The sequence below is a fragment of the Lepidochelys olivacea genome (genome assembly GCF_965140295.1).
Source record: "Lepidochelys olivacea isolate rLepOli2 genome assembly, chromosome: 3".
NCBI classification, from domain to species: domain Eukaryota; kingdom Metazoa; phylum Chordata; order Testudines; family Cheloniidae; genus Lepidochelys; species Lepidochelys olivacea.
In genome coordinates, this window is record NC_140413.1 from 122,650,220 (window position 1) to 122,677,565 (window position 27,346).

General features: G+C 42.0%; 1 protein-coding gene across 3 annotated transcripts in view; it reads right to left on the reverse strand.

Annotated features, from left to right (window-relative positions):
* PRKN (parkin RBR E3 ubiquitin protein ligase) overlaps nucleotides 1-27,346 on the reverse strand; it is a 1,278,888-nt gene that overhangs the window by 12,188 nt on the left and 1,239,354 nt on the right. For all 3 annotated transcript variants that reach the window (XM_084622668.1, XM_084622669.1, XM_084622667.1), the window contains one exon: nucleotides 16,968-17,054. In XM_084622668.1, the coding sequence (XP_084478794.1) occupies nucleotides 16,968-17,054 (87 nt within the window). The remainder of the gene's footprint in view (nucleotides 1-16,967; nucleotides 17,055-27,346) is intronic.

The following is a 27,346-nucleotide window of genomic DNA, read 5'->3' on the forward strand; positions in this document are numbered from 1 at the left end:
ATTGTTTCATATTTTTACCGAACCCTGTGGAAGCCCTACAGAGCATCTACAGTCATGGCTTAGGAGTTGCCAGTGTACTGCAGAACACTGTGGCCAAAAGGAAAATTATCCTAATAGAAGATCTGATTGCTTTGAGATTTACTGGACAGGAAGGGGCAGGGAAAGGAGTCAAGATGGTAGCAAAATAGGTCTGAAAGAAGCAGTTCACTGATAGAAGTAGAGGTGAGGGAAAAGAAGTGAGCTTTTTGTTTCTGTTTCACATCATTAAAACTCCCTGTGGTATTGCAGTCTCATGTACTATAAAACTATTGAGGGCTTCTGAAGACAATATAAGTACATAATACTGTGAAATAGCCTGATAAAATACACAGTGGAGTTAACATTTCTGCTAGTCTGTGACTTATTTGTCTCCATCCCAACAGCATTCTTACATACATTTGATTTGTCCATTATCACATACTCTGGTCTTTTAATTTCAGTTTGTGTGACCACGCTGAGCCAAAAGAGAGAAAAATCATAAAGAATACTGCAAAATTACTGGATTTTCCTTCCTCCTCCTTCTCTAGGACCATCCATTGCCAACAGATGGATGCCCATTTTTATCAGTTTCAAAATTGACTTCAGCAGTACTAGTGCACAGCAGAAAAGCTCTGAAGAAGTTCCTTGCCGTATGGGTCTTTGAAATGGCATTACATGCTGCAGCTTCCTGACACTCATATAGGTTTTACTGAGAGAGAGTGAGATCAAGAGAGCATGTGCACAGGCATCAAATCCCTGTTCTCCTAGTACACCCAGAAGGCATGCTTAATTAGAACAGGATCTCTGAAACAAAGAATTTGTGGGGAAAATCCAAAGCTGCTGTAAAACAGCATAGCTCCACTGAAATCAACAAAGTTCCACTGAGTTACACCAGCTGAGGATTTGACCCAGAAAGACCAAGATGCAGTATGGTACTATATGGCTAACTCCACTGGAGACAGATGCAGATGTATTTGCCCAGGACGCCCAGAGGAGCTCTGAGCCCCACCATGAGCAGAGGTGCAGGGAAGCTTAGACTCCCCCAGTCTCCATTACACACTGCCCATGTCTAAAGTGATATTTGCAATGTTTTTCAGCATAGAAATCAAGCCAGGATCTAAGCTTGCATGAGAATGAGCCTATATGAGAGGTCATAATAGTGTGGAATCCAACAACATATACATGTTCCTCCTGATGATTCATGCCCCATTTGAAGATTTAAGCAAAAAGCAAATGTGCCACTTCCTTTCCTATTAATAAACCAGCTTCTTGCTCCCTCTTGCATATTTTAATATTATAATATTTATATTACACAAGCTCCTACATGCCACATCCAGGCTGTATCCCATTGTGGTAGGTCCTGTATAAACATATCAATGGCAGTCCTTACCCTAAAGAACTAATGGCTTCTTTTGCACTGATCCGCTTGTCCAGTACTACACCTGAGCTTTGTCTTCTCTTCCTCATATTCCCCAGAACTAGATATCAGATCCTCAGCAGTATTTTGACATATATATTTATCACCACTATTACATGTGGAAATAGACTTAGAGACCATAATGCCTCTGTGCACTGGATATGCAATATCAAGGGCCAATATATTGACCACTAATTGACCTGGACCTCTCTTATGATTAACACTTTCATATCGGTTACCTTGCCAATCATTAGAATGGTAAAATACTAAAATATTAACATTCATATGCAAAGATGTTTCTATATATATCCCCTTCCGTTTTACTCCTCTCCATAAAGTGAGCCTCCCCTAGAATTTCTTTCTTACTACTCCATCCTCATAGTGACATCACCCCTCTTTGGCATGGAAGATAGCACCTGCTTGTGGCTGGCAGTGACATATAATTACTGCAAACTGTCACCAACACCAAGACCAGTCTCCACAATCTTACATACCAGCTGGGAATCTATAGCTAAAACAGCAGAACAGATTAGGTAGATGTTGTTCAGTGGCTATGAAGGACACCTTGGTGAGTACTATCTGTGAATTTCATGACAGGTTTCAGAGTAACAGCCGTGTTAGTCTGTATTCGCAAAAAGAAAAGGAGGACTTGTGGCACCTTAGAGACTAACCAATTTATTAGAGCATAAGCTTTCGTGAGCTACAGCTCACTTCCTCAGATGCATATCGTGGAAACTGCAGCAGGCTTTATATATACACAGAGAATATGAAACAATACCTATTCCCACCCCACTGTCCTGCTGGTAATAGCTTATCTAAAGTGATTTCCACCTGGATTTGTGCTGGAAATCACTTTAGATAAGCTATTACCAGCAGGACAGTGGGGTGGGAATAGGTATTGTTTCATATTCTCTGTGTATATATAAAGCCTGCTGCAGTTTCCACGATATGCATCTGAGGAAGTGAGCTGTAGCTCACGAAAGCTTATGCTCTAATAAATTGGTTAGTCTCTAAGGTGCCACAAGTCCTCCTTTTCTTTTTGTGAATTTCATGACACCTATTGGTGACTTCAAGATCTACATGCTTTTAAAAATTCTAGGCAATCAAGTGTTATAGATTAGCTTGCAGCTCAATAAGCATTAATGTTAGCCTTTCCAAGAAATGCTTTACAAAACATTTCAGTAGAATGCTTGACGACACTCACTATCTCTCTTGGTAACAATGATTCATGTTGTAGTAATACAACAAATTGTTTTGATCTCGCTTTCATAGAGTTACAAACAGCAGAAATTTAGCCCAAATACTTTATGCTCTCTAAAATTGCGGTTATTTGGGACCCCTACCTTTAATATTAAACATCTGTTCAATTTTTATTTTGCTTCTAATTTAATTACTGGACTTACAGAAACTTAGAGAAGTACGGAGTATGTATGGATGAACAAGGAGGACTGGATGGCTCAAGAGATTGGTAATAGAACATGGGGCTTTTCACCCAAGGCCCCCGGTGAATATCTCACCGGTGCTAACAGTATCTGAAGGCCATTAACATCTGATTGCTGATTGGGGGCACAGCTGAAATGAGTTCATAATCTAATCTTGTTCCAGTTTTTAGTGGACATATATTAAAATCACACCCAAAAAACTCCACAGTCGGTACTATGTGATATCTCTAAGGTGCCACAAGTACTCCTTTTCTTTTTGCGAATACAGACTAAGACAGCTGCTACTCTGAAACCTATCAGGAAATTGAGAACTATCTTCTTGCGTCAGAGGTCAGGTCACATTTGTACTATAGTACAAGAAAATGCTAAAAACTACATGATCTGCTACCACGCATTTAGCTTTCACTCTTTTCCCAACTCTATTCAGTGTTCAGCTTTACAATCTGCCAGTGTTACTAAAAGACATGTTTGCCAGGCTCCAGAAGAATCTAGATTCTCAGAAGAACACCACCAAATAAGGGATATGCCTCATTGATAAATATAATGAACACTGTACTACCGGATTCTGCTGTAATCCACCTCCCAGTTACATCATCAACACAGGCACTTAATGATAAAATGAACTAAAAATAATAATTCTAAAATATAAGGTGATGAAATGTATGGTATAAGGGGCAGCATGAGAATTTCATTTTGTCCCACATACCTCGCATTTTAAGCAGTACTAGTGTGGTTAATTTATCTCTAGCATAGTTTACATATTAATTGGCTCATAATTTTCAATACCTAAGTGCAACACCATTGTATATAAGGCTATTTTTTGATTCTTCCAGAAAACTGAATTGGCCAAAGCCTTCTTTTCTCTTCAGTTAAAATTTCTGAGATGCACAGTACTCATTCCACTGAGCAGAAATTACTCTAGCTCTTCTTCCCCTGGATTATTTAAATCATAAAGAAACCCAGATGCACTGGATTAGCAGTAGGCAATTATTAGTCCCTTGTGGACTTGCACAGATCATGACATTTTCACATGTTGAAGCTATTAAGATCTAAAAGACCAGCCGTTGCCAAGCCATTAGTAATTCATTGTGCTCTAATGGCTAGCCACTGCCTACTTGCAACTTCCTAAAAGTGTACATATTGTCATGATGCAGAATGCAGACCTGAAAAATAGACAGACAGGCATTTTCAAACTGCATGTGGCTATTTACACAGATTTTTTTCACCTTTTGGTTAGTGAGGAAGAACACATCTGACCAAAGTTTGGTGGCAATACTTATGTATACATAGGTTTCAGAGTAACAGCCGTGTTAGTCTGTATTCACAAAAAGAAAAGGAGTACTTGTGGCACCTTAGAGACTAACCAATTTATTAGAGCATAAGCTTTCGTGAGCTACAGCTCACTTCATCAGATGCATATCGTGGAAACTGCAGCAGACTTTATATATACAGAGAGAATATGAACCAATACCTCCTCCCACCCCACTGTCCTGCTGGTAATAGCTTATCTAAAGTGATCATCAGGTGGGCCATTTCCAGCACAAATCCAGGTTTTCTCACCCTCCACCCCCCCACACAAATTCACTCTCCTGCTGGTGATAGCCCATCCAAAGTGACAACTCTTTACACAATGTGCATGACAATCAAGTGATGATCACTTTAGATAAACATTGTGTAAAGAGTTGTCACTTTGGATGGGCTATCACCAGCAGGAGAGTGAATTTGTGTGGGGGGGTGGAGGGTGAGAAAACCTGGATTTGTGCTGGAAATGGCCCACCTGATGATCACTTTAGATAAGCTATTACCAGCAGGACAGTGGGGTGGGAGGAGGTATTGGTTCATATTCTCTCTGTATATATAAAGTCTGCTGCAGTTTCCACGATATGCATCTGATGAAGTGAGCTGTAGCTCACGAAAGCTTATGCTCTAATAAATTGGTTAGTCTCTAAGGTGCCACAAGTACTCCTTTTCTTTTTATGTATACATAAATAGTCTTTATAACATGCCTTTGACTACCTCACCTGTGCTCTACCCACTAATCCATTTAACAGGACTAGTAACATTCCAAACTTCTGAACAGCTTCAAACACCTGTAATATTTTAAAAAAGGCAACTTTTTGAATGAAGTTGCCAGGGTCACATTTTCTTCTTTTCCTTAATTATGCTTCTCTGAGGTCCAAAATGGGAAAATTTCAGTTCTGCACCAGTAACGTGTTTAAGATGTAATATCTAATGACCAACTAGGGCTCAAAATGGGAACTCTATTCTGTTGGAAAGGGGGGATTTCCAGCTGCCCAGCACCTGCTCGTAGACCTGGAAACCCTTGAGAAATTAGAATTTAAAGCTATCTCATTCTTATCCTCCCACTGCTGGAGCCCCACTGCCATTTTCCCTCCCAAGCAAGCACCAGAGCATTTGGATATACGACCTAGATTTATGCTGATGGAAGAGGGATGGGGAAGATCAGAGTGGAGTGGGGAAGAGGAGTAGAGCTGGTGAGAACTGTAGAGGGGTGAGGTTAACAAGGAAGGGAAAATGGAGCCAGGGAGCAAGGAGGGAAGAAAAGGAAGAAGAGGGTTAGTGGAAGATCAACAAGATTACAAAGATGGGCAAAGTTTGAAAAATGCTTTGAAGGTACATTTTCAGTAGGTTGCCTTGCTAGGCAGCTAGAGTGCATTTCCCCACCCTGCTAAGGAGGGGAAAAAGATGGTCAGGCTTGAAAGGCAGTCAAAGGCATATGATAAAGACTAATTATAACATATACAAATAGGTATTGCCAATAAGCTCTGGACAATGTGTTCTTGCTAAGGAGAAAATCTGTGTAAAGATCCACCCACACGCTGTTTGAAAATACATTTCTAAGTCTATTTTTCAGGGCTGTTGTCATAAATATAAAGGGAAGGGTAAACCCCTTTGAAATCCCTCCTGGCCAGGGGAAAGCTCCTCTCACCTGTAAAGGGTTAAGAAGCTAAAGGTAACCTCGCTGGCACCTGACCAAAATGACCAATGAGGAGACAAGATACTTTCAAAAGCTGGGAGGAGGGAGAGAAACAAAGGGTCTGTGTCTGTCTGTAGTCGTCTTGGCCGGGGACAGAACAGGAATGGAGTCTTAGAACTTTTAGTAAGTAATCTAGCTAGGTACGTGTTAGATTATGATTTCTTTAAATGGCTGAGAAAAGAATTGTGCTGAATAGAATAACTATTTCTGTCTATGTATCTTTTTTGTAACTTAAGGTTTTGCCTAGAGGGGTTCTCTATGTTTTTGAATCTAATTACCCTGTAAGATATCTACCATCCTGATTTTACAGGGGGGATTTCTTTATTTCTATTTACTTCTATTTTTTATTAAAAGTCTTCTTGTAAAACACTGAATGCTTTTTCATTGTTCTCAGATCCAAGGGTTTGGGTCTGTGGTCACCTATGCAAATTGGTGAGGCTTTTTATCCAACATTCCCCAGGAAAGGGGGGGTGCAAGTGTTGGGAGGATTGTTCATTGTTCTTAAGATCCAAGGGTCTGGGTCTGTAGTCACCTAGGCAAATTGGTGAGGCTTTTTACCAAACCTTGTCCAGGAAGTGGGGTGCAAGGTTTTGGGAAGTATTTTGGGGGGAAGGACGCGTCCAAACAGCTCTTCCCCAGTAACCAGTATTAGTTTGGTGGTGGTAGCGGCCAGTCCAAGGATAACGGATGTAATATTTTGTACCTTGGGGAAGTTTTGACCTAAGCTGGTAAAGATAAGCTTAGGAGGTTTTTCATGCAGGTCCCCACATCTGTACCCTAGAGTTCAGAGTGAGGGAGGAACCTTGACAGCTGTATTCTGCAGCATGACGAAATATACTTTAAAAATGTTACAAACAAGCAATGGCCAGCCATTAAAGCCCAATGAATTACTAATGGCTTGGCAACTGCTGACTATGTCTGGGTGACCCCAAGGTGGTGTTGGTGGGGAATAGTGACAATAAAATATGTTTTAATGTCAGAAGACTACGGAAAAGACCCTTACTGAGAGGAGTTAGAGTAGCAGGACTCTCAAATGGGAGGGGGACTGAAGAAATGGGAGCAGTACTGCATGATTCTTGCCCTACCTCTGAAAACTTAATACCATCATTGTATTAATCTACATGGAAACAAAAGACCAAAGATAAACACTATTTCTCAAAGGATAGTACCCTAGTGAATATTAATATATTAGAAAGTTAACCTTTCCCTCATAGGGTTCTGTTTGTAATAAGGAAAGTGCCAAACAGAACCAAAATGTGAGAGCAAAGATGGGTAGGTATGAATCTTCAAATTATCTTCAGTAAGCCACATTGGCTCACCATACATATTTCACTCCATATACTCCTTAGACAAGTGTTTCATATGCCATACACGAGTGTTGTATTGCACAGTAGCATTGGAGGGAAAAGAAAAACAGTCATAGCACTCACACTGTCAAAAAGACTATATTGCTGGACTTTTTTTTTAAACTCCTTCATTTTTCCATGATCCAGATGGGATGAAGACAACGTAAAAGATGACATACTTAATTATATTGTTTGGGGTACAAGAGCCAGCACTCCATCTCCTCTGTTGCATACCGCAAAAATACAAACCAGCCATTTTGTCAGTAGTATACCACCACCTTGTGGAGAAAATGCAGTACTGCTGCTCTCTTCCTCCCTGTCTCTTAGTTCTCAAGAGAAAAAAAGAAATGGGAACTTACGGAAACTGTGGCTTTTTGAGATGTGAGGCAGACGTGTATTCCAAGTAGATGTGTGTATGCACCCTGCGTGCTAGAGCCGGAAACTACCACCAGTAGAGGGGCAGCACTCGAGCCTCATGCCTGTAGCCCCTCTCCTGGCTATATGCAGTGGCACCGCGCCTTCACACCAGATGTCCGGGGAAGACTCTGACACAGAGGGGACGGAAGGCGGGTTGTGGAATACACGTCTGCATCACATCTCAAAGAACCACAGTTACAGTAAGTAACAATTTCTTCTTCTTCTTCAAGTAGATGCAGACATGTATTCCAAGCCGGTGACTAGTGAGCAGTATCCCCATCTGAAAGTGGGGGACAGACGCTACCTGAGTAAGACTGCCCTTCCAATATTAGCGTCCACTCTAGAAGAAGCAGTGGTCATGTAATGGTCTGTAAATGTATGTACAGATAACCATGTGGCTGCCCTACAAATGTCCAATGTGGAAATGCCCATGATGTTGCCTGTGTTCTTGTTGAATGTGCCCATATCTGCTGAGGAGGCAGAGCCAATGTTATCTCATACGCAGTCTTGATGCGAGACATTATCCATCTAGAGATGGTTTGTGCAGAGACTGCTTGACCCTTCATGCAGTCCACATATGATACGAACAGGCGAGGCAGAGCACGAAATTGTTCAGTCATCTTCAGATAGAAGGCTAGACAGCATCTAATGTCTAGTTCAGGGGTCCTCAAACTTCATGGCACCGTGACCCCCTTCTGGCAACAAAAATTACTACACAACCCCAGGAGGAGGGACCAAAGGCTGAGCCTGCCAGAGCCCTACTGCCTTTGATGGGAGGGCCAAAGCCCAAGCCCCACTGCCATGGGTGGGGAGAGGGAGGGGAGAGGCAAAGCTGAAGTCCAAGGCCTTCAGCCCCAGACAGGGGACCTGTAACCTGAGCCCCGCTTCCCAGGGCTGAAGCTCTCAGGCTTCGGCTTCAGCCCTGGGCAGTGGGGCTCAGGCTTTGGCTTCAGGCCCCAGCAAGTATAAGTCAGCCCCGGCGACCCCATTAAAACGGGGTTGCAACCCACTTTGGGGTCCCAACCCAGTTTGAGAACCACTGGTCTAGCATATGGAGGCACTGCTTCTTCAGGGAGGAAGCTTGCCATATGGTTCAAATGAAACAGAGACCACCTTGGATACAAACTTTGGGTGTGGCCGAAGCATAACCTTGTCCATGAGGAACTGCATACAAGGAGGCCCAGCAACTCACACACCCTCCTGGCAGAGGTAATGGCTATCAAGAATTCAGCTTTCTGAGACAAGAGGGGCAGCAGACAGGAAGTAAGGGGCTCAAATGGAGGCCCCATTAGAACCACTAAACCCTTGCTTAGGTCCCACAAGGGGACTGGCTCTTGGACTGGAGGATGCAGGCAGAGAAATCCTTTCAGAAATCTCGACACCATGGCATTGGAGAAAACCGTTTTCCTTTGGATAGGTGGATGAAAAGCAGATTTTGCTGCCAAGCACATTCCCAGGGTACTGAGTGCTAGGTCCAATTCCTGAAGGCATAATAGATACTCCAAGATGTCCTAGAGTCTGGGTTGATCTGCTTTGAGCTTGGCAATGACCTGGGAAAGCACTGGGATAGGAGGCATACTGCAGAGTTGACTGCCAGCTGCAATGGAAAGTGTTGGAGAAGTAGCCCAGGTTGAGTCCCCGCATAGAGCAGAATAGGTGACACTTTCTGTTTTCCCTTGTCGCAGAGAGGTCTACCAGAGGGATGCCCATGTTGCGAACACCATCCGAAAGACCTCTGTATTCAGGGACCACTTTTGGCTCGGGGAGAAAATCCTGCTGACATGACCCCTGAGACCTCTGGTTAGTGGACAGCTATTGGGGTGATGTCCTCTTCGGTACAGAACTGCCACAAGTTGATTGAGTCCAGGCAGAGTGATGTGGAGTGAGCTCCCCCTTGTTTGTTCACATAGTACACTGTGGTGGTTTTGTCCGTGAGTATGTGAACCACTGAATGCCTGATAAAGTCCCAGAAGGCATGACGTGTTGTGGATTGTCCAAAGCTCCAGCATGTTGATGTGAAGCGAGGTCTCCTCTTCCGACCACAGACCCTACACCCTCATTGAGTCCAGATGCGCTCCCCAACCCAGAAGAGATGCAGCGGAAACCACTGACTTGGTCAGAGAGGGCCGCACGATGGGGACCCCTTGTCACACTTGTGTGGGGACTCCCACCAGCTCAAGGACTCCAGGACTAATGGAAGAAAGTGTACCAACTTGTCCAGAGAATGCAGGGCAGGGAAGTAAACCATGATGAGTCACATGTGAAGAAGGTGAAAGCACAACCTGGTGAGTTGGGTGCAAGCAGACATGTGGACCAACAGGCTCACACACAAGCAGACTGTCATGGATAGTTGTGACTGCAAACTGAGGCACAGTTGTCAGATCGCTTGGAAATGGTCGGTTGTCAGGCTTGCCTTTGACTTTGTGGAACCTAACATGGCCCCAGTGAACTCTATTTGCTGAGTGGGGGCAAAGGTCAACCGCATGGTGTTTAGGAGGAGTCCCAAATGGTCAATTAAGTGTAGCTTGGAGGAGCTGAGCACCTCCTCTCTGGATTCGCCCTGCAGCAACCAGTCATTGAGGTAGGGGGAGATATGGATTCCCTTCCCTCTGAGGTACACCAGGACCACCGCCATTCATTTGGTGAAGACCCAGGGGGCAGAAGAGAGGCTGAATGGGAGAATGGTGTACTGAAAGTGGCCATCTCCTACCATGACTCGGCAGAATGGCCACATGGAAGTAGATGTCTTGAAGGTCCAGATTAGTGAACCAGTTGTTCTGAGACAAAGCAAGGAGGCTAGCTTAGAGTGACCATGTGGAACCTCATGTGTTTGATGAACTTGTTGAGCCCATGGAGGTCGAGGATAGGCCTCATCCCAGCCTTGCATTTCAGTATCAGGAAATACCGGGAGTAGAACCCACAACTCCAGTGTTCTCACAGAACCTCCTCCAACGCTCCCAATGCTAGCAGAGAGATGACCAGCCTCGGGTGCCTGCCAACCTTGGTAGCCATACTGATCTACCAGTGGCCTCCAGACTCCCTCAGGTGAACTAGAACAGTAGGACAAGGATCCCATCTCTGAAGCAAAGGAGTCTTGGTACCTTGGAGACTTAGGAAGGGCAATTCCAGAGGGAGCCAACAGGTGATCTGACTCATCTGTGGCCCAGAATAAGTTTGGGATTGGTACCGCTGATGTAGCCAGCACCATCGATGCCAAAAAGGTTAGTGCCATAGGCACGGTTGGTCCTCTTGCAAACGACAGTACTGGAGTGCCTATCTCTGGTACCACATCCATACTAACCCAGGAAGGGGTGTTTCACGGTGCGGTGCTGAGACTTCAGTGGCATGCTCCAACTGAGGGGCCATCACGGTCGCCAGCCTTGTGAACTCTTGGATCAGCAGTGAGGATGGCACTGAAAAGCAGAGTAGCCTGATATGCTGACACCACTGACATTGTTGGTACCGGCATCATTCCCATCAGTATATAGATGCCCAGAGGCCAGAACCAGAGTCCATGGAACGATGTGTCTGCCCTCCCTACCCTGTAATGAGGGAGGGTCAGAGGCTTGTGGGCCGGAGCCGACGCAGAGCTGATCCTTGCTTTTCATAGGGGAGGCAGAAGTGACCCCTGTGACCTTTGGTTAGTGGACAGCGATGGGGGGGGGGGATGTCCTCTTCGATACAGAACTGCCAGAAGTTGATTGAGTCCTGAAAGAGTAATGTGGAGAGAGTCCCCTGTTTATACATGCAAGGATAGCATTAGCCCTTTTGGCCAAGGTGTCACCCTGGGAGCTCATGTGCAGCTGATTATCCATCACAACCTGAATCTTTTTTAGAGTCACTGCTTCCTAGGATAGAGTCCTCCATCCTGTAAGGAACAAAGAATATAGGCCATCCAAAGTGTATGACTTTCCATTTAGCCATATTACAACACATATTGTTTGCTTGCGTCCAGCTTATCAAGCAATCCGATCACTCTATCAGTGACATGTCCTTTTATTGTTTACCAGTCCCACCAATCTCTGTGTCATCTGCAAACTTTATCAGAAATTATCTATCTTATTTCCCAGGTCATGGATAAAAATGTTAATTCTTTTTAAAAATAGCCTGGGGCCAAGAGCCAATCCGTGTGAGACCTCACCAGAAACAGTGGCTTAAAGATTATTCATAATTTTTCATTGCATTTTTAAACCTGCCAGTTTTTAATCCATTTACTATGTACCATGCTAATTTTATATCTTCATCAAAATGTTACCTGGTACCAAGTCAAATGCCTTATAAAAGTCTAAATATATTACATCAACACTATTACATAAAACCAACCAAATTTTTACTCTCCTACACCCGTCTCTTCTGTTCCTTTAGTATGTAAATTACACCACTTTTGACTTTTGTATACTCAGGCTCATGGAGCCACATTCAGAAATGAGGTATAAGGGGATGTAAAGTGGGAATCTGAGTCTCAGTTGGTATAACTAAAACACACCAAAGGGGCTGGAAACAAGGTGTGAATTGCATCATCTTAGATTCCTTTACATTCACCTCTTAATGTGGCTCAAAGAATGCTTTACAGGATCATGAAAATTAGAGATAAAAAAGATAAAGGAGATCATCAAGTTCATCGCCTGCATGTGCAAATACACATAACAGTCCTCTAACGAAATACAGCAGTTATTAACATGACGCTACTCTTGAGCCAATGTACATTCACAGAACTAAGGGTTATCAAAACCCTATAAAGTAATTTTGCCCTCCCCCATATTGGAATTTTTGCATGCCTGCCTCTGGAAGAATTGTAATCTCCTGAAATTTGGCAAAAAGCAAAATTTCAGGGATGGGAAACCATGTAAAATGTATTATATTTCATTGTCTCTCCTGCGATCAAAAGCTCTCATCTGGGATTCCCATGTCTTTGGTTGTTACCCTTTGCCCTACATCTCTTTTGTCCACTGCACTTTTACTTCCACCTCTCATGCATTCACCCTTAAATAAGAAAAAAAATATACAGTAATGTCCTGGGTTTTATGTGCAATGTGATTATTTGGCCACAAAAAAGGCCACATAATTTATCGCCTGTCCTCCCTTCCCAAATGTGGTGGATGACCTGAGATTAACCCAGGACCATCCCTTCCACAACACCCAGTGCCCAGCAGCCTGCAGCTCTCATCTTGCAAAGAACTCCATATGGACAGATTCTTGTGCCCGGGCAGAGTTCTCTGCATCATCGGGGTCTACCTCCTGTGATGAGAACTTGGAAAGTGCAGTTTGAAAAAAAAAATACCAAACCTTCCCCTCTCCCAATGCAATTAATCAATTAAAACAAAAGAAAAAGGAAGCTGAAGAGGTGTTGAAGAATCTGGAAAATATCAATGAAGTTATGTGCAAAGTGTGGCAAAGTAAGCTCCTTGGGGCAGGGGCTATTTTCATATTTTGGTATCTATTGTACAGCACAGAGCATGTCATTGAAGTTTATCAAATAAATAATGCTAATAATATAATAGTGTTATGGAATAACATAGGACGAGACTCTCTCTTTCCAGACCAGTCTCCTTCTGTCCAAACGAGACTCTCAGCCTCTCTCTCACATCCATCTGTGGAGGTCTAGCTATCAGCTCAAGGTCAGCATGTCTAAAACAATGCCCTTAATCTTCCCCTGCCCCTACGGGCTTCCCCCATCATCTCCTCTTTACATCACTGTGGACAACACCACCATCCTACACATCAATCAGGTCCATAACCTTAGAGTCACCTTCAACTCAGATCATTCTCTAGGTCCTCACATCCTTGCTATGTTTAAGTTTTGCAGATTCTTTCTACATAACATTTCTAAGATATGGCCTTTCCTATCCATCCACACAGCTAGAACTCTCCTCAAGGTTCTCATCACCTCATGTCTTAATTACTGCAACATCCTTTTCTCTTGCCTTGACAAATACAATCTTGCCCTGCTCAGACCCATTCAGAATGTTGCTGCAAAGATCATTCTCCTAGCCTGTCACTCTGACGATCACCCCCCTTTGCATCCCTACCCTGACTCCTCTTTCTCTACCACATCAAGCAGAGGCTACTTGCTTTCACTGTCAAGGCCCGTCAGATTATCCCCACCCCAACCCTACCTAACAGTTGTCATTCACTATCAAGAGATTGACTCCTGTCTCTGATTGGCCCACAACATCAGCCTCCATCGCACACCTGTTAAATTTTCAAACACTTTTGTGCTTTCTCCTATGCTGCTTCTTACTCTGGGGAGGAGCACCTCATAAGCATCTGCAGAACTAACTCATTAGCCTTCTTTAAATTTCTCCCTTGATGTGAGCCCTACCAAAAACAAAACCTAACAGTGGTTAAGCTGTTTGTGTGCTGAGACCACCACCCATCATACTGACCAGTATTATCTAATTGTTTCCTTGTTCTCTCCCATCTGTAGTCTTGTATTAGACTTGGACTGTAAGCTCGTAGGGGCAGGGACTGTGTTTTTGTTCTATGTTTGCACAGTGCCTTGCACAAAGGGGACCTGGTCCATGGCTAGGGCTCCTAGGTGCTACAATGATGATGATAGTTGAAAGGATGTGTGTGGTGGGGGCGGGGTGATTAGTTCCTCTTCAGGCATGGGGGAGGGGAATATTTGGGCCAGTGTTATTATAGGGAGAGAATAATTTTCAGGCAGACAGTGGTCTAACAGAATGGCTCTAGGGAGGGTGGGGTAGCACACAAACACCTCATTCCCCCCCATACAAGCACTGCTAATTATGCCAGTTGGTGGTACATTGCCTGAATACCAATAGCTCACTGTCGGCTGAGTCACAGAGATCTATGATCTTCCCATTCAGGCAAGAGGATTCCAGACAGTACTATGCAATCTAACATAGTACTGTTAGATCATCACAAACAATAATGGGGAACAGTAGAGGAGGTCCAGGCTTAAGGCTGCTCCATGTTTTGGGTCTGACTCTATTAGGTACATAACTCCTGGTGGGTAGTGCTGAGTGCCCTCGGATCCGATATATCCAGTGTAAGTTGAAGGCGCGCACCCTTTTTAAGATCAGGCCTCCAAAAGGCTACAGGCAATGTCGACTGTTAACAGGAAACCTGATGCATGCTGGATTTATTTTGATGGCACACAATATTTATTTTAGGAACAAGATATTGAGATACCAAAAATAATGGCCATTATTTGCCTAAATTCAGCCTTAAAGGACAATGAGAGAGTACTATCTTCTCCAGTGACTGAAGCAATGACAGCCTTCACCTTTGTCCTTAGGGGAGAATTGGAAACCAGAGTGTAAGTTGATTGCTGCTTGCAGGATCATGGCAAGAGCAATCAAACACCATTTTGTCTTGTAACTACGACAAAGCCCCACATATATGGCTATCCAAGCAGTACCAGTAATTTAGCAGGGCACAGAAGAAGCAGAAATTTGGTACCATAATTGTTTTTTCCTTTGGGGATTAAAAAGCACGTGTTGATGTAGCTACTGCCAGCTTCTGATTCAAAAGTGACAGGTGAGTTTCTCAGAGTGGACATTTTTTTCCCAATAAATTAATGTCAGAATAAATTCATTCAGAAAACACTGAACAAGAGTAATTAACATTCACTCTGAGCTGAAGAATAGCTTTGATAACATCCAAACTTATTTGATTATTTTCTTTACTCCAAACACTGTTCATTACACTGAACTTTGGTTGCAGTAGACTGAGTGTTCCTGGTAAACATACAGCACGATTAACTCATGAGAGCAAAATATTCTGAATGGACATTTTGTAATTATAAGAATCCCAAACGTTTTGATGAATGAAGTGAAAAACTGGAACACTTCAGGTACCTGGAAAGAAGTTCCTGGGACACTGGGACATCATATAAGAAAACAGGATTATCTCAATTTAACTGGGACATATGTTTTCTTTAGCAACTGAGGTGTGTATATGGCTGAAACTCCACTTCCTTTAGTGTGCTATAGCTTACACAAGCATTAGTGGGTTGAAAGGCAGTGTGGTCTTGTAGTCTGAGTTCTTCCCTACATTGACTCGTAATTTCCTCCTATTTGCTTCACTTCCATCCCCTTCCGCATCCTATCTGCTCAAATAACCAATGAATTTGTTAATACTTACATTAAAGTGTCCTCACAGGGTCAAGGGTTAAAACCTCAATGAGTTTAATGGTGGTGGGACAGGGGAGTGCAGCCCTCCAAGGGCCGCTGTTTCAGGCTGTCTGCAGACTTAGGAAGACAATACTGCACTTGTTACATTCAGTAAAAATCTGATTCAGTCCATAACCACTTGATTTACTAACTGGTGAGCTGAATATAAGCTGATGGGTAAGTGTAGTGGGGTAGTCACTCGCCCCACCCTGAAGGGTTTAAAACAGACCTGGGAAAGGGCTGCCAATAGGCTAGGCTGATTGGGGAAGCAGCCACAGCTGGGGCCATGCCTTAATCAGGCCACAGCTGGCCCTATAAAAGGCTGAGAGCCAGGAGTTCAGGCAGGCAGTCTCTCTTACTTGTTCTGGGGGGAGTGGGAGGGGGAAAAAGGGCTTGACTACCTGGAAGCTGAGCAGGGTACCCAGAGTGGAACAGGGCTGGGGGAAGGCCAGAGGAGCTGGGGAGCTCCAGCCTGGAAAACCCTGCAGGCCTTGCAAAAGGTCAGGAAAGGTACAGGGGCTACAGAGGGGTAGCCTGGGAATAGGCAGAGGCAGCAGGTCCAAACCCTCCTTGCTGATGAGTGGCCATTACACTGCAGTCTGCCCAGTGAGTGGGGGTTAGATCATGACTGGCAGTAGCCACTGAGGCAAGGTGGGTTTAGAGGGTTGGGGGTTCCCCTGGGAGGGAAGACCCAGAGTATGGGGGTACAGCTGGGGCAGAACCCCAGGGTAAAGGGCACTGGGGTCCAGAAGGGACACAGGGGCCAGCGGTAAGTGAGCCACTGGCATGCAGAGGGTGCTCTGAAGGCTGGAAAGAGCTAATTCCTAAGACGACCAGCAGGAGGTGCTGCACTGGTGAGTTGTCACCGCGCTACAGTAAGCAAGACTTCATAGAAAGCATTTCAAAGATATTCATGTTGAACTGACACAATCCCAAAGGCCCATCAGGGAGGCCATTTCTTTATTGACTGATAGCAGGGCTCTACATGTTTCTGGCAGAACTCAATGACTGTATGAATTAAAGAGTCTGAAACCTATGGGAAAGCCAATTCAGCAGTTCCAGTGATTGGAGCAATTCAATACAAACAGGGTTGCTTTTACTTACAATTATAATTAGGACCAGTTCTACAAATGTTGCTCTAGCTGAGCCAAAGCTAATTATAGGAATGCAATGAGTTATGTGGTTCCCTACCTTCTGGGCTATGGCTTCCTGCGAACTGAGGAAAGTGCTGCATTCCCCATCGTGGTATTCTTCTTTACATTCACGGCAGAACACGAACTGGAAAAAACCAACCCACAAGTCATAAAAACAAGTTAGGGATAAAACCAGCAGATTTCAGTCACAGAAGTAATAAAATAAAAATAAATTTGATTAATCAAATGAGCTTTTGCTGTGTGGGACATACAAAATCATTGGATACTGATGGGTTGTTTTTCTTTCACAGTGCAAATCTGTTTATACAAAAAGGGGACAAGCTGAATTTAGTGCTTTTTATAGTGTTTAATATTGGAAGTAGTTTATATGCAAAGTACCTAGTCAAACACATTCCCTTTCGGAAAACTATTATATTATTTAGTAAAAGAGAACTTTTTACAGGTCACTTGAACCACAGCACAAAACATAATATTATATCCTTTCATAGATTTCTTTAGAATGGTTTAAAAAACTAAAAGCAAAACAAAAACAAACCACAACACTATAGAAAGACGATGATTCTCTATTCAGTTGTGTTGGCTGTTAGGGGAATTGCTGTAGAATTTTATTAATTTTTTTTTAGAATTGTATTTGTTTCATCCCTGTTAAATTCTATAGGTCTTTTCATAAGAGTTCAGCCACACAGAATGTCCTTTACCGACTAGTAACACATTTAATCTGTAGCGTTGCTTGAGCTGTAACTGCTATCTAAAATGGTTCATATGCAACAAGCTTGTTCCATTTTTATACTCCAAAATGAAGATATCTGTCTTGACATGTGTCAAAATCTTTGACCCATCAATTCCACATTAATTTCTGTGTCCTTGTGGATAAGAGGAAAAGTCAACAATGTAAAATGCGTCTCTCTCGCTGTGCTGAAGCCATGCTGTCTTGACCCACCTGCAGACTCTGAAGGACCTCTCAGCAGTTAGCTATTCTGACTGGCATTATAAGCAAGACTGATAAAGCAGCCTTGATTTTTAGATACAGAGCTGCATTCAGATGTAATGAATAAGGATATCAGGGGAACCTGACACTGGGACATTTATCTGCCACAAATTCCATCTCCGCAATTCCGTTTTGAACTCTTTTGAGCTTCTGTTGTCAATTTTGTAAGTACTATAGAAAATCACATTTTATTATCATGCTGAAGAAACTACATTTTTATGCAATGAAGCACTGTGAAAGAAAACAAGGCCAACAGGACTGATTCTACTCTCCAGAAGTAACATCGGAGTCATCATGGAGCGCTGGGGAAAAGGAATGGAATGAAATGAATGTTTTTGTTTTGTCCAGATCAAACAAAGTTACAGCCCTTTCTTGTCTGTCAGTTTTCTTTGGCTATCATGTCTATTATCTATAATTTCTTATTTTTCGTTTAATCGCCACTTATGTTAATTCAGTTGTGCGTATTAGTAATCTGTTTAATGATGGAGGTATCTTTGCCAGGCAAACTGTATGAGAGATTGCAGTATTGTTGTTAATAAATGTTTTGATTATGGTAGTACCCAAAGGCCCCAGTCAGGACTCAGCCTCAATGTGCTGGGCATAAGAATGGCCATACTGGGTAGGACCAAAAGTCCATCTAGACCAGTATTCTGTCTTCCAACAGTGGCCAATGCCAGGTGCCCCAGAGGGAATGAACAGAACAGGTGATCATCAACTGATCCATCCCCTGTAGCCCATTCCCAGCTTCTGGCAAACAGAGGCTAGGGACACCATCCCTGCCCATCCTGGAATACACAAATAGGCATTCTGGGGATGCTTAGTTATACTGTCCACTCTCTTTCTTCTTTTTACTTTACCTATTCCTGGCCTCTCATAGAGATATGTGTAGGGACAAAGAAATATAAAGGGTTATGTGATTTACATTGCTAGACCCAATGTTTTGCCACAAAGGGCTGCAATTCCCTAGGTTCTCTCATCTCACTCTAATTCAATTTTGTGTAAGTTTCACAAATCTTAAAGACGGAAATTTTGCAAAAAATCCCCTCCCCCTCTCGCAACAATATTTGTCTTCCCTCACATTGCAGTTTACATAATACCAATATCTGTTGAAACAATGCTATTCGCAAAACTATGTTGTATTACAATTCTGTGTGGCCCCTTCCATGGTAATTTTATATGCTGCAAGTAACTCCACAAGTGATCTCATCCCATTGCTTTCTATAGAAATGAGTCTGATCTTTTGGTGAGACTGTAAAATCTTTTCACAACTTAGATAATGGATGAGATGTAAAATCAGTTAAACCGATCAGTAGGGTGTTCTTCCATGCTATATCAGAATAAATATGCCTTCCCTGATACAAATTCATTAAGTACTCCCCACTCACAGCATAGCATGAGCAATAAAAAAAAGGCACATCAGTTTAAACAAAAGAGTGGTTAATAAAATAGTTTCACTCATTTTAACTTTCAGATATGGAAAAAAAAGATTTGAAAATGAAATATGGCAAAAAAGTTCCTCCAGTTAACCTGAATTTTATGGCTTCATTAATAATAATAATAGGAGCTATTTTGCCTCAGGAAAGGAAAAAGAATTTAAGTTGTTTAATTAGGATTTAGCACTTTTGCATAAATTTTGTACTAAAGTGTTTAAAAATTATCGTGTGACATAATTGCTAATTGAAATCACACTTTCTCTCCTTTATTTCTTTAAATAAAAAGATCCTGACAGTTTAATTTGATAAGTACGGGTCAAGAAGTTACTATTTCTTAGTATATTATTTATGTCTTAGAATTTGCTGTTGGCACCCACATAAAAGATACTAGTCTTGGAAAAAACAAAAAAGACAAATCCTAGAAGTCTCAAATCTATCCTTTAAGGTTCATGCACAACATGAGGACTAAGGGGGAAATTTTCAGAAGCAAGTGAGAGCTTTAGGCACACAAACCTAATTGAAAAACAATAAGACTTGTGTGTGCCTAAATCTATTTAGGTGCTTCTGAAAATCTCCTCTTCAGTCATAAAGAACTAGGAGGTTGCAGCCGAAAGAAAAATACAGGAAGCTTCTCAAAATAATCGAAGATGGGCCTCAGCAAAAATCCTGGATCCAAACAAGCTCAAATTTAAGAAGTGTTAAAAATCTGAAACTCAATCCAGACACAATTTTATAAAGGGTTCTTATCTTTATAATTGTTCAAAACAAAAGTGCACATCTACACACCTGGACGCTGTCATGTTCAAAGCCTGGGTTTGGAATTTGCAGCTTGATCCCATCTCTAAAAGTAGTGTTGGGGGAAAAATGATGCTGGAGGGCAAATTTTGCTCTTAGTTACACTGGTGCAACTGGATTCTGACAGTGGTGCCTAGGAGTAACTGAGAACAGAACTTAGCCGTGTGTGAAAAAATCTTTCAAACTCTTCAGGCAAATCTAATTAGAAAAGCTTAGCTCTTAAATACTAAGGTGATGGATACTTCAGAAATACAGTTTTGCCACTTCTCCATAATACTTTGAAGATTTACCATTTCCTGGTCCAGGCACACAATTCTCATCTCTCTTCTTAACTACCTCCCCCTCCCTGGTCCCCATAATGCTGACATTGTCTTCCTTTCGTATTTACAAAATAGAACTATTAAATTAATCTTTTTGCATGTCATTCTGACCACAGCACTCCCATTTTTGAATCCCTGTAGTAGCGTCACATTCTCCAATGCTTCAAGACTGAGATTTTTATCGTCACCTTCAAGTCCCCTTCCATTTTGGGCTTCTTACACGTACATATTTGTGCCTTCTTCTTCCAGGCTGCCTCTTACACCTGAAACACCTTCCCAGAATGAATAGGTAACACCCATCATGCCCTTCAAATTTCTCCTTGAGATTCGCCTCTATCAGGATGCCAGTAAGACATTAGACAATGAAAGATGGATTGGGGAAGCGGGAGGGGAGAATAGATGGGGTTAACTGGTTCTTTTATTAAACATTATAAATGGTTAAAGGAAATGTGTATAAAAATCACATTTATTTGATTGAATCTCTCTTCCCTCACCCTCATCCAAGCCTGATTGGGTCTCTGGAAAATACTATAAAATAATAATATATGACTACTACTACAAATGTGTTTCCTACAAATAGTTTTACTGTCAAAGATTTCTGCACGCACTGCCTGCTCTCTACTGTATGCTTGTATAATCACAGACAAACACATTATGGATATTCAAGGATATCAATGTAAATTGCTGTATGAAGAGGTAAAATCACCTCCCTACTCATTATTTCCCTGTTTGTATCCAGTTCTGGTGTCCACAGTTCAAGAAGGATATTGATAAACTGGAGAAGATTTAGAGATGAACAAAAAGAATATTAAAGAAACAGAAAACATGTCTTATAGTGGTAGAGTAAAAGACTGCAATCAGTTTAGTTTAACAAAGAGTAGATTAAGGAGTAACTTAATCACAGTCTGTAAGTACCTACATGGTAAACAGAAATTTAATGATAAACAGCTCCTCAGTCTAACAAAGGCATCACAAAATTCATCTTGTTGAAACTAGTTGAAGCAAGACAAATTCAGACTAGAAACAGGTGCACATTTTTAATAGTGAAGGTAATTAACCATTGGAACAGCTTATCAAGGATTGTGGTAGAGTCCCCATCACTGGAAATTGTTAAGTCAAGACTAGGTGTTCTTTCAAAAACAAGACGCTCTAGTTCAAACTGGAAATAATTCAGGGAAGTCCTATGGCCAATGTTACACAGGAAGGGACACTAGATGATCACAATGACCCCTTCTGGCCTTACAGTCTATTTGAATACATCCAAAAGTCACATTAGCCTGTTTTGCTAGAGCACCACACTGGTAGCTCATGTGCAGTTGCTCATCCACTATGACCCTTAAATCTTTTTCAGATACACCATTTTCCAGAATACAGTCCCCCATGCTGTAGGCATGGCCCGCATTCTTCGTCCTTAGATGGAAAACTTTGCATTTGGCTGAATTGTTTGAATTGACACAGATTGTGTGATCCAGATTGTTTGACTGCCCTGACCTCATTACTATGTACCCCTTTCCCAATCTTTGTGTCAACTGTACATTTTATCAGCAGTGATTTTATATTTACTTCTAGATCACTGATGAAATATTGTATAGCGTCAGTCCTACTACTGCACCCTGTGGAATCCCACTAGAAACACACTTGTTTTTATGATGTTTTTCCATTGACAACTACTTTAAGATCTGTCACTAAGCCAGTTCTTAATCCATTTAATATGTATTTTATTGATATTGTCTGGTGCTAGTTTTTTTTAATCAGAAGGTCATGCAGTACTAAATCAAACTCCTTACAAATTCTAAAGTATATTTTATCTATGCAGTTATCTTTATCAACCAAAGTGTAAATCTATGAAAGAACGAAATCAGGTTTGTTTGAGAGGACCTATTTTCCATAAAACCACATTGACTGGCATGTTCATTGAAGGTATGCAAGTGTAAAACAGCAGAATTTAGCCCACTCTAGGTTCCAGTGTGTGTGGGGGGAAGATGTCCTAAAAGAAAAGACTTCTCTCTCTGTCCTGTTTCTGATCCTCTACTTTGCTCTTTTTACCTCATCTCATTTGTAAGTACTCAGTGCCATCAATTTAGAACCAGCACTATGCAGTGGAGACGCATCATATGCGCATTTAACTTACGCGAATTCAAATATACGCGCTTGGCAAAAAAAAAAAAAAGAAAAATAACAATAACTCGTGGTGGTGGAGTGCTGTACAGGAGTCAATGGGAGAGCACTCAGGGGTCGATTTATCGCGTCTAGTCTAGACATGATAAATCGACCCCCGCTGGATTGATCGCTGCCCGCCGATCCAGTGAGCATGTCGCCGCACTGAGTGTGATTCTAGTGTTTAAAGATATGTATTTTTCGTACAACATGGCCCCTAAACACAAGCCAACTATTTCATCTGGTGCTCAACCGAAGAAACAGCAATCTGTTCCAATGCTGGAGGAAAAACTGGCTGTGTTGGACTTATTGAGGAGACAGTATGTCGGTCTCCAATGTGGCGCGTAAATATAGCCACAACGAATCTAGCATCTGTGCCATCAAGATTCGAGAGAGAAATTCGTCAAGCTGTGGCATCAAGTGCTCCAATAACTACTAAGGTGACGAGCTAAGTGCGTGATAAGACTTTAGTAAAGACTGAAAAGGCATTAAACTTATGGCTCGAAGACATGAACTGTAAATATGTGCCTATTGATGGCAACACGTTGCGACAAAAGGCTCTTAGCCTCTACGCGCTGTTCAAACCTCCCACCAAAGAGGGACAGCCTTCTGATGAGAAGGAATTCAAAGCCAGCCAAGGCTGGCTTAACAGTTTTAGGAACTGCTCAACCTCAAAAACGTGCAGGCTACTGGTGAAGCTGCATCTGCCAATGAAGAGGCAGCAAAAGCCTACCCCAAACAATTGAAGAAAATCATAGAAGAAAAGGGCTATCTTCCGGAACAAGTTTTTAATGCTGACGAGACTGGACTCTTCTGGAAAAAAATCCCCAACCGCACTTACACTTCGAAATCAGAAAGACAAGCCCCTGGCTTCAAAACAGCTAAAGACCGTGTGACTATGTTTTGTGGCAATGCAGCTGGGAATTTAATAAAGCCGGGATTGCTCTACAGGGTTGCAAATCCCCGGGCCCTAAAAGGCAAGAACAAAAATCTCCTGCCTGTGTTCTGGCAATCAAATAAAAAGGCTTGGGTGACGGCAGCATTATTTCTGGATTGGTTCCACAAGTGTTTCATTCCGGAGGTCAAGCGGTACCTCGAAGAGAAAGGACTTGACTTTAAAGTGTTGCTGATCGTAGACAATGCTCCTGGCCACTCTACGGCACTCCAGTTTGTGCACAACAATGTTGAAGTTGTGTTGCTCCCTTTTTTATTCTTTCATTCTTCTGTCTCTCTCTCTCTTTGACTATATGCAATTTTTGCCCTACGCGCTGACTTTAGAACCTAACCCCCGCGTAAGATGGGACTCCACTGTAGATGGAAGACACCAAGACAAATTAAAGCTCCAAGATGAAGACCACGGTCAACAATTCTGCTTCTCAAGTACAACTGAACTTCCTGGGTAAAGCTCATCTGTGCAAGAGAGAGAGCTTTCTTTGGGGCCAGTCCAAAACTGTGGAATGATCTTCCTCAAGAACTAAGGACAATCAAACCTCATCACCTTCCACTCCAAATGCATAAACACTGAGTAGCACGTACATTTAAAAAAAAAACCTACCAAACAAAACAACAACACTTGGGAAAAGGATGAGAGAGAGGAGAGAATGAACCACGTCAGGTATTAGTTATGTTGCTTAATACATTCATGGAACACACTCAAATACTACAGTAATGAGGACAATAGAAGAACCTATAGGGAACAGAACAGAAACTAACCAAGTATGGTCGAATACAAAGAGGACCAAAGAGAGTCTTTGTTGAATCCTAAAGCAATTGGCTATTCAGCACACATCAATCAAATACACCAAGAGTTAATGGATAAATATAAGGTACTTGTTATGGTGCACCCCATAAGGCTTTATGGAAATATGCTTATGAATGTATATATGACATAACTGGAATATGTTTTATGCTACATATGCCATGTAACATATCTATGTAAAGGTTATGATCTACTGAATATATTCATCCTATTTGTATGCATGTGTCATTGTTGTATTTGAAGTTATGAATATTGGCTGTATACTTGTTTGATTTTAAATAGCCTTAGTAAGGCATTTGGTCAGCTTATTGAGAAAAGAATGTGCAAGTTAAGTGCCCAGTCAAGAAGCACTTAATGGACAATGGATCTTGGAAGCTCCAATCCACATAAGAAGTCCACATGAGGACGTTCAAGGTAGCATGTGAACCATGGCTGCTACCTGTAAGTTCTGAGTCATGCATGGACATGTGACTTGCCCACGTGACTTCAAAACTCTATCTTGCAGCAGGATTTCTACATGGGGGAGGGAGGGGTAGCCACCCACAAGAGAAAGTATATTTAAACCCCTGGGAGACTCCTCCACTTTGTCTTCAGCTGGCTCAAGAGATAGCCTCTCCATCCCCAAGGATAACTGAAAGAAACTGGTACAAAGGACAGTAACTACAGGGGGTGTGAGTGATTGCTGGACCCAGACTAGAAGAAGACAAGTCTATAAAAGGAAGCTTACTAGAACTCCTCTGAAGGGGAGGTTTTATCTGTATTCAGTTTTCTTACTGTATTAGGCATAGACTTGCAGGTTTTATTTTGTTTTGCTTGGTAATTCACTTTGTTCTGTCTGTTACTACTTGGAACCACTTAAATCCTACTTTCTGTATTTAATAAAATCACTTTTTACTTACTAATACGTACTCTGGGTTAATTAATACCGGGGGGGGGGGCAACAGCTGTGCATAGCTCTCTATCAGTGTTACAGAGGGCGAACAATTTATGAGTTTACCCTGTATAAGCTTTATACAGGGTAAAACTGATTTATTTGGGGTTTGGACCCCATTGGGAGTTGGGCATCTGAGTGTTAAAGACAGGAACACTTCTTAAGCTGCTTTCAGTCAAGCCTACAGCTGTTATGGGACGTGGTTAAGACCTGGGTCTCGGTTTGCAACAGGCTAGCGGGTCTGGCTCAAACCAGGCAGGGCACTGAAATCCCAAGCTGCCAGGGCAGGAAAGCAGGGGCAGAAGTAGTCTTGGCCCATCAGTTGGCAGCCCCAAGTGGGTTTCTGTGATCCAACCAGTCACAGTACTTATCTGGACCCCCACCATGATAGTATCTGACTGCCTCACAATCTCTAATATATTTATCCTCACAACACCCCAGTGAACTGGGGAAGTATTATCTCCATTGTATGGGTGGGGATCCTGAGGCAAAGAAAGACTCAGTGATTTTTACAAAGTAACACAGGAAGTCTGTGGTGGAGCATGGAACTGAATAAGTCTCAGGCTAGTGCCCTAAGCATTGGGCAACCCTTCCTCTTCAGCCCTTTAATATAATTGGTTATATAGTACATACACTTTAGTGTGTGTATATATATTTATACATATATATTGTCTTTAGATATTGCAAAAATCCCCAAATCTCTCTTGGGCATAATGGTCTATGGACTGGCAACATTCCTTTTTTTTTTTTTAAACAGGCTGATCAATGAGTTTAAGCCACAACAACTGGTTTTGTAATGAAGAAATGGTTTTCCAAAGTCTAATGTAAGTAGAAATAGTTTCACAATTTATTTTGAAAGTCAATGAAAACATGTTGTTTTTGTATGGGTGGGTGGAGGGGAAGGCTATTTAAAGATTTCCCACAGTTGTTAAACACCTGAACACAATTACCCGCTAGTGCATTAGAGTTATGGGATGAAATTTAGAAGTCTATTTTCACTGTCCATGCTTACTAAAGAAACCACAAGTATGTTGGGAAGCATGTAGGAGTTCTAAATTCAATTTCTCTCCTGTATAGTGGTTTTTGTCAGACAGGTAAGGATTTTTTAAGTATAGTGTTTATCTGGAGAGTGGCCCTTTAAATAATAACAAAGAAAGCACCAAATAAGCAAAAGTCTGTTGTGTTTTTGTGTTTTGCTACCCCATAAAATGAACAATTGGTCAAAAAAATAGAGTTTTGTTTTGAAAATATATAAACAACATAAAATAAGACACCAAGTTTTAACACAAGGTCCAGTTTTTATAGTCAAGCAATAAACTGTGGATTGAAGTAGGGATTTACAATGAAAACACAGACAAGCCCTGAAGCAAATCAGAGCTGCTAGGCAATGTCACATACAAAATAACTACACATGCTATACAACGTAACCTAGGCATAGTGCATTTCTGTTTAGTAAAATAAAAGTACCATTTTTTCTAGTGCATTGCAAAATGTATATTATAGTGTTAATTATAGAGAAACATTTACAGTGAAGCTGTTTTGTTTAAAAAAAAAAGACCCCAATCCCCCCCACCACCTCCTTCATTATAAAGGATTCCATTCATTACTTGAAGTAATCTGTAGCTCACGAAAGCTTATGCTCAAATAAATTGGTTAGTCTCTAAGGTGCCACAAGTACTCCTTTTCTTTTTGCGAATACAGACTAACACGGCTGTTACTCTGAAACCATTCATTATTTATACTTCAGAAATGTGCAGGAGTGAGAGCAGTCTGATTGCTTAATTAGAGTTCAGCCTACATTATTATGAGAGAACCATCTCACTAGCCTGGAACTATGCGCTTATTACATTGGCTTTGAGTGGAAATAAGAAATGGGGTGGCCACTTATTGAACATCCCTTTGTGGCCAGGGATCACTTTGCAGGCACCTTGCCTATTAGCCTCCCCCTGCAGACCCCTTAAATCAGGGGTTCTCAGACTGGGGGTTGGGACCCCTCAGAGGGTCACAAGGTTATTATATGCGGGGGGGGGGCG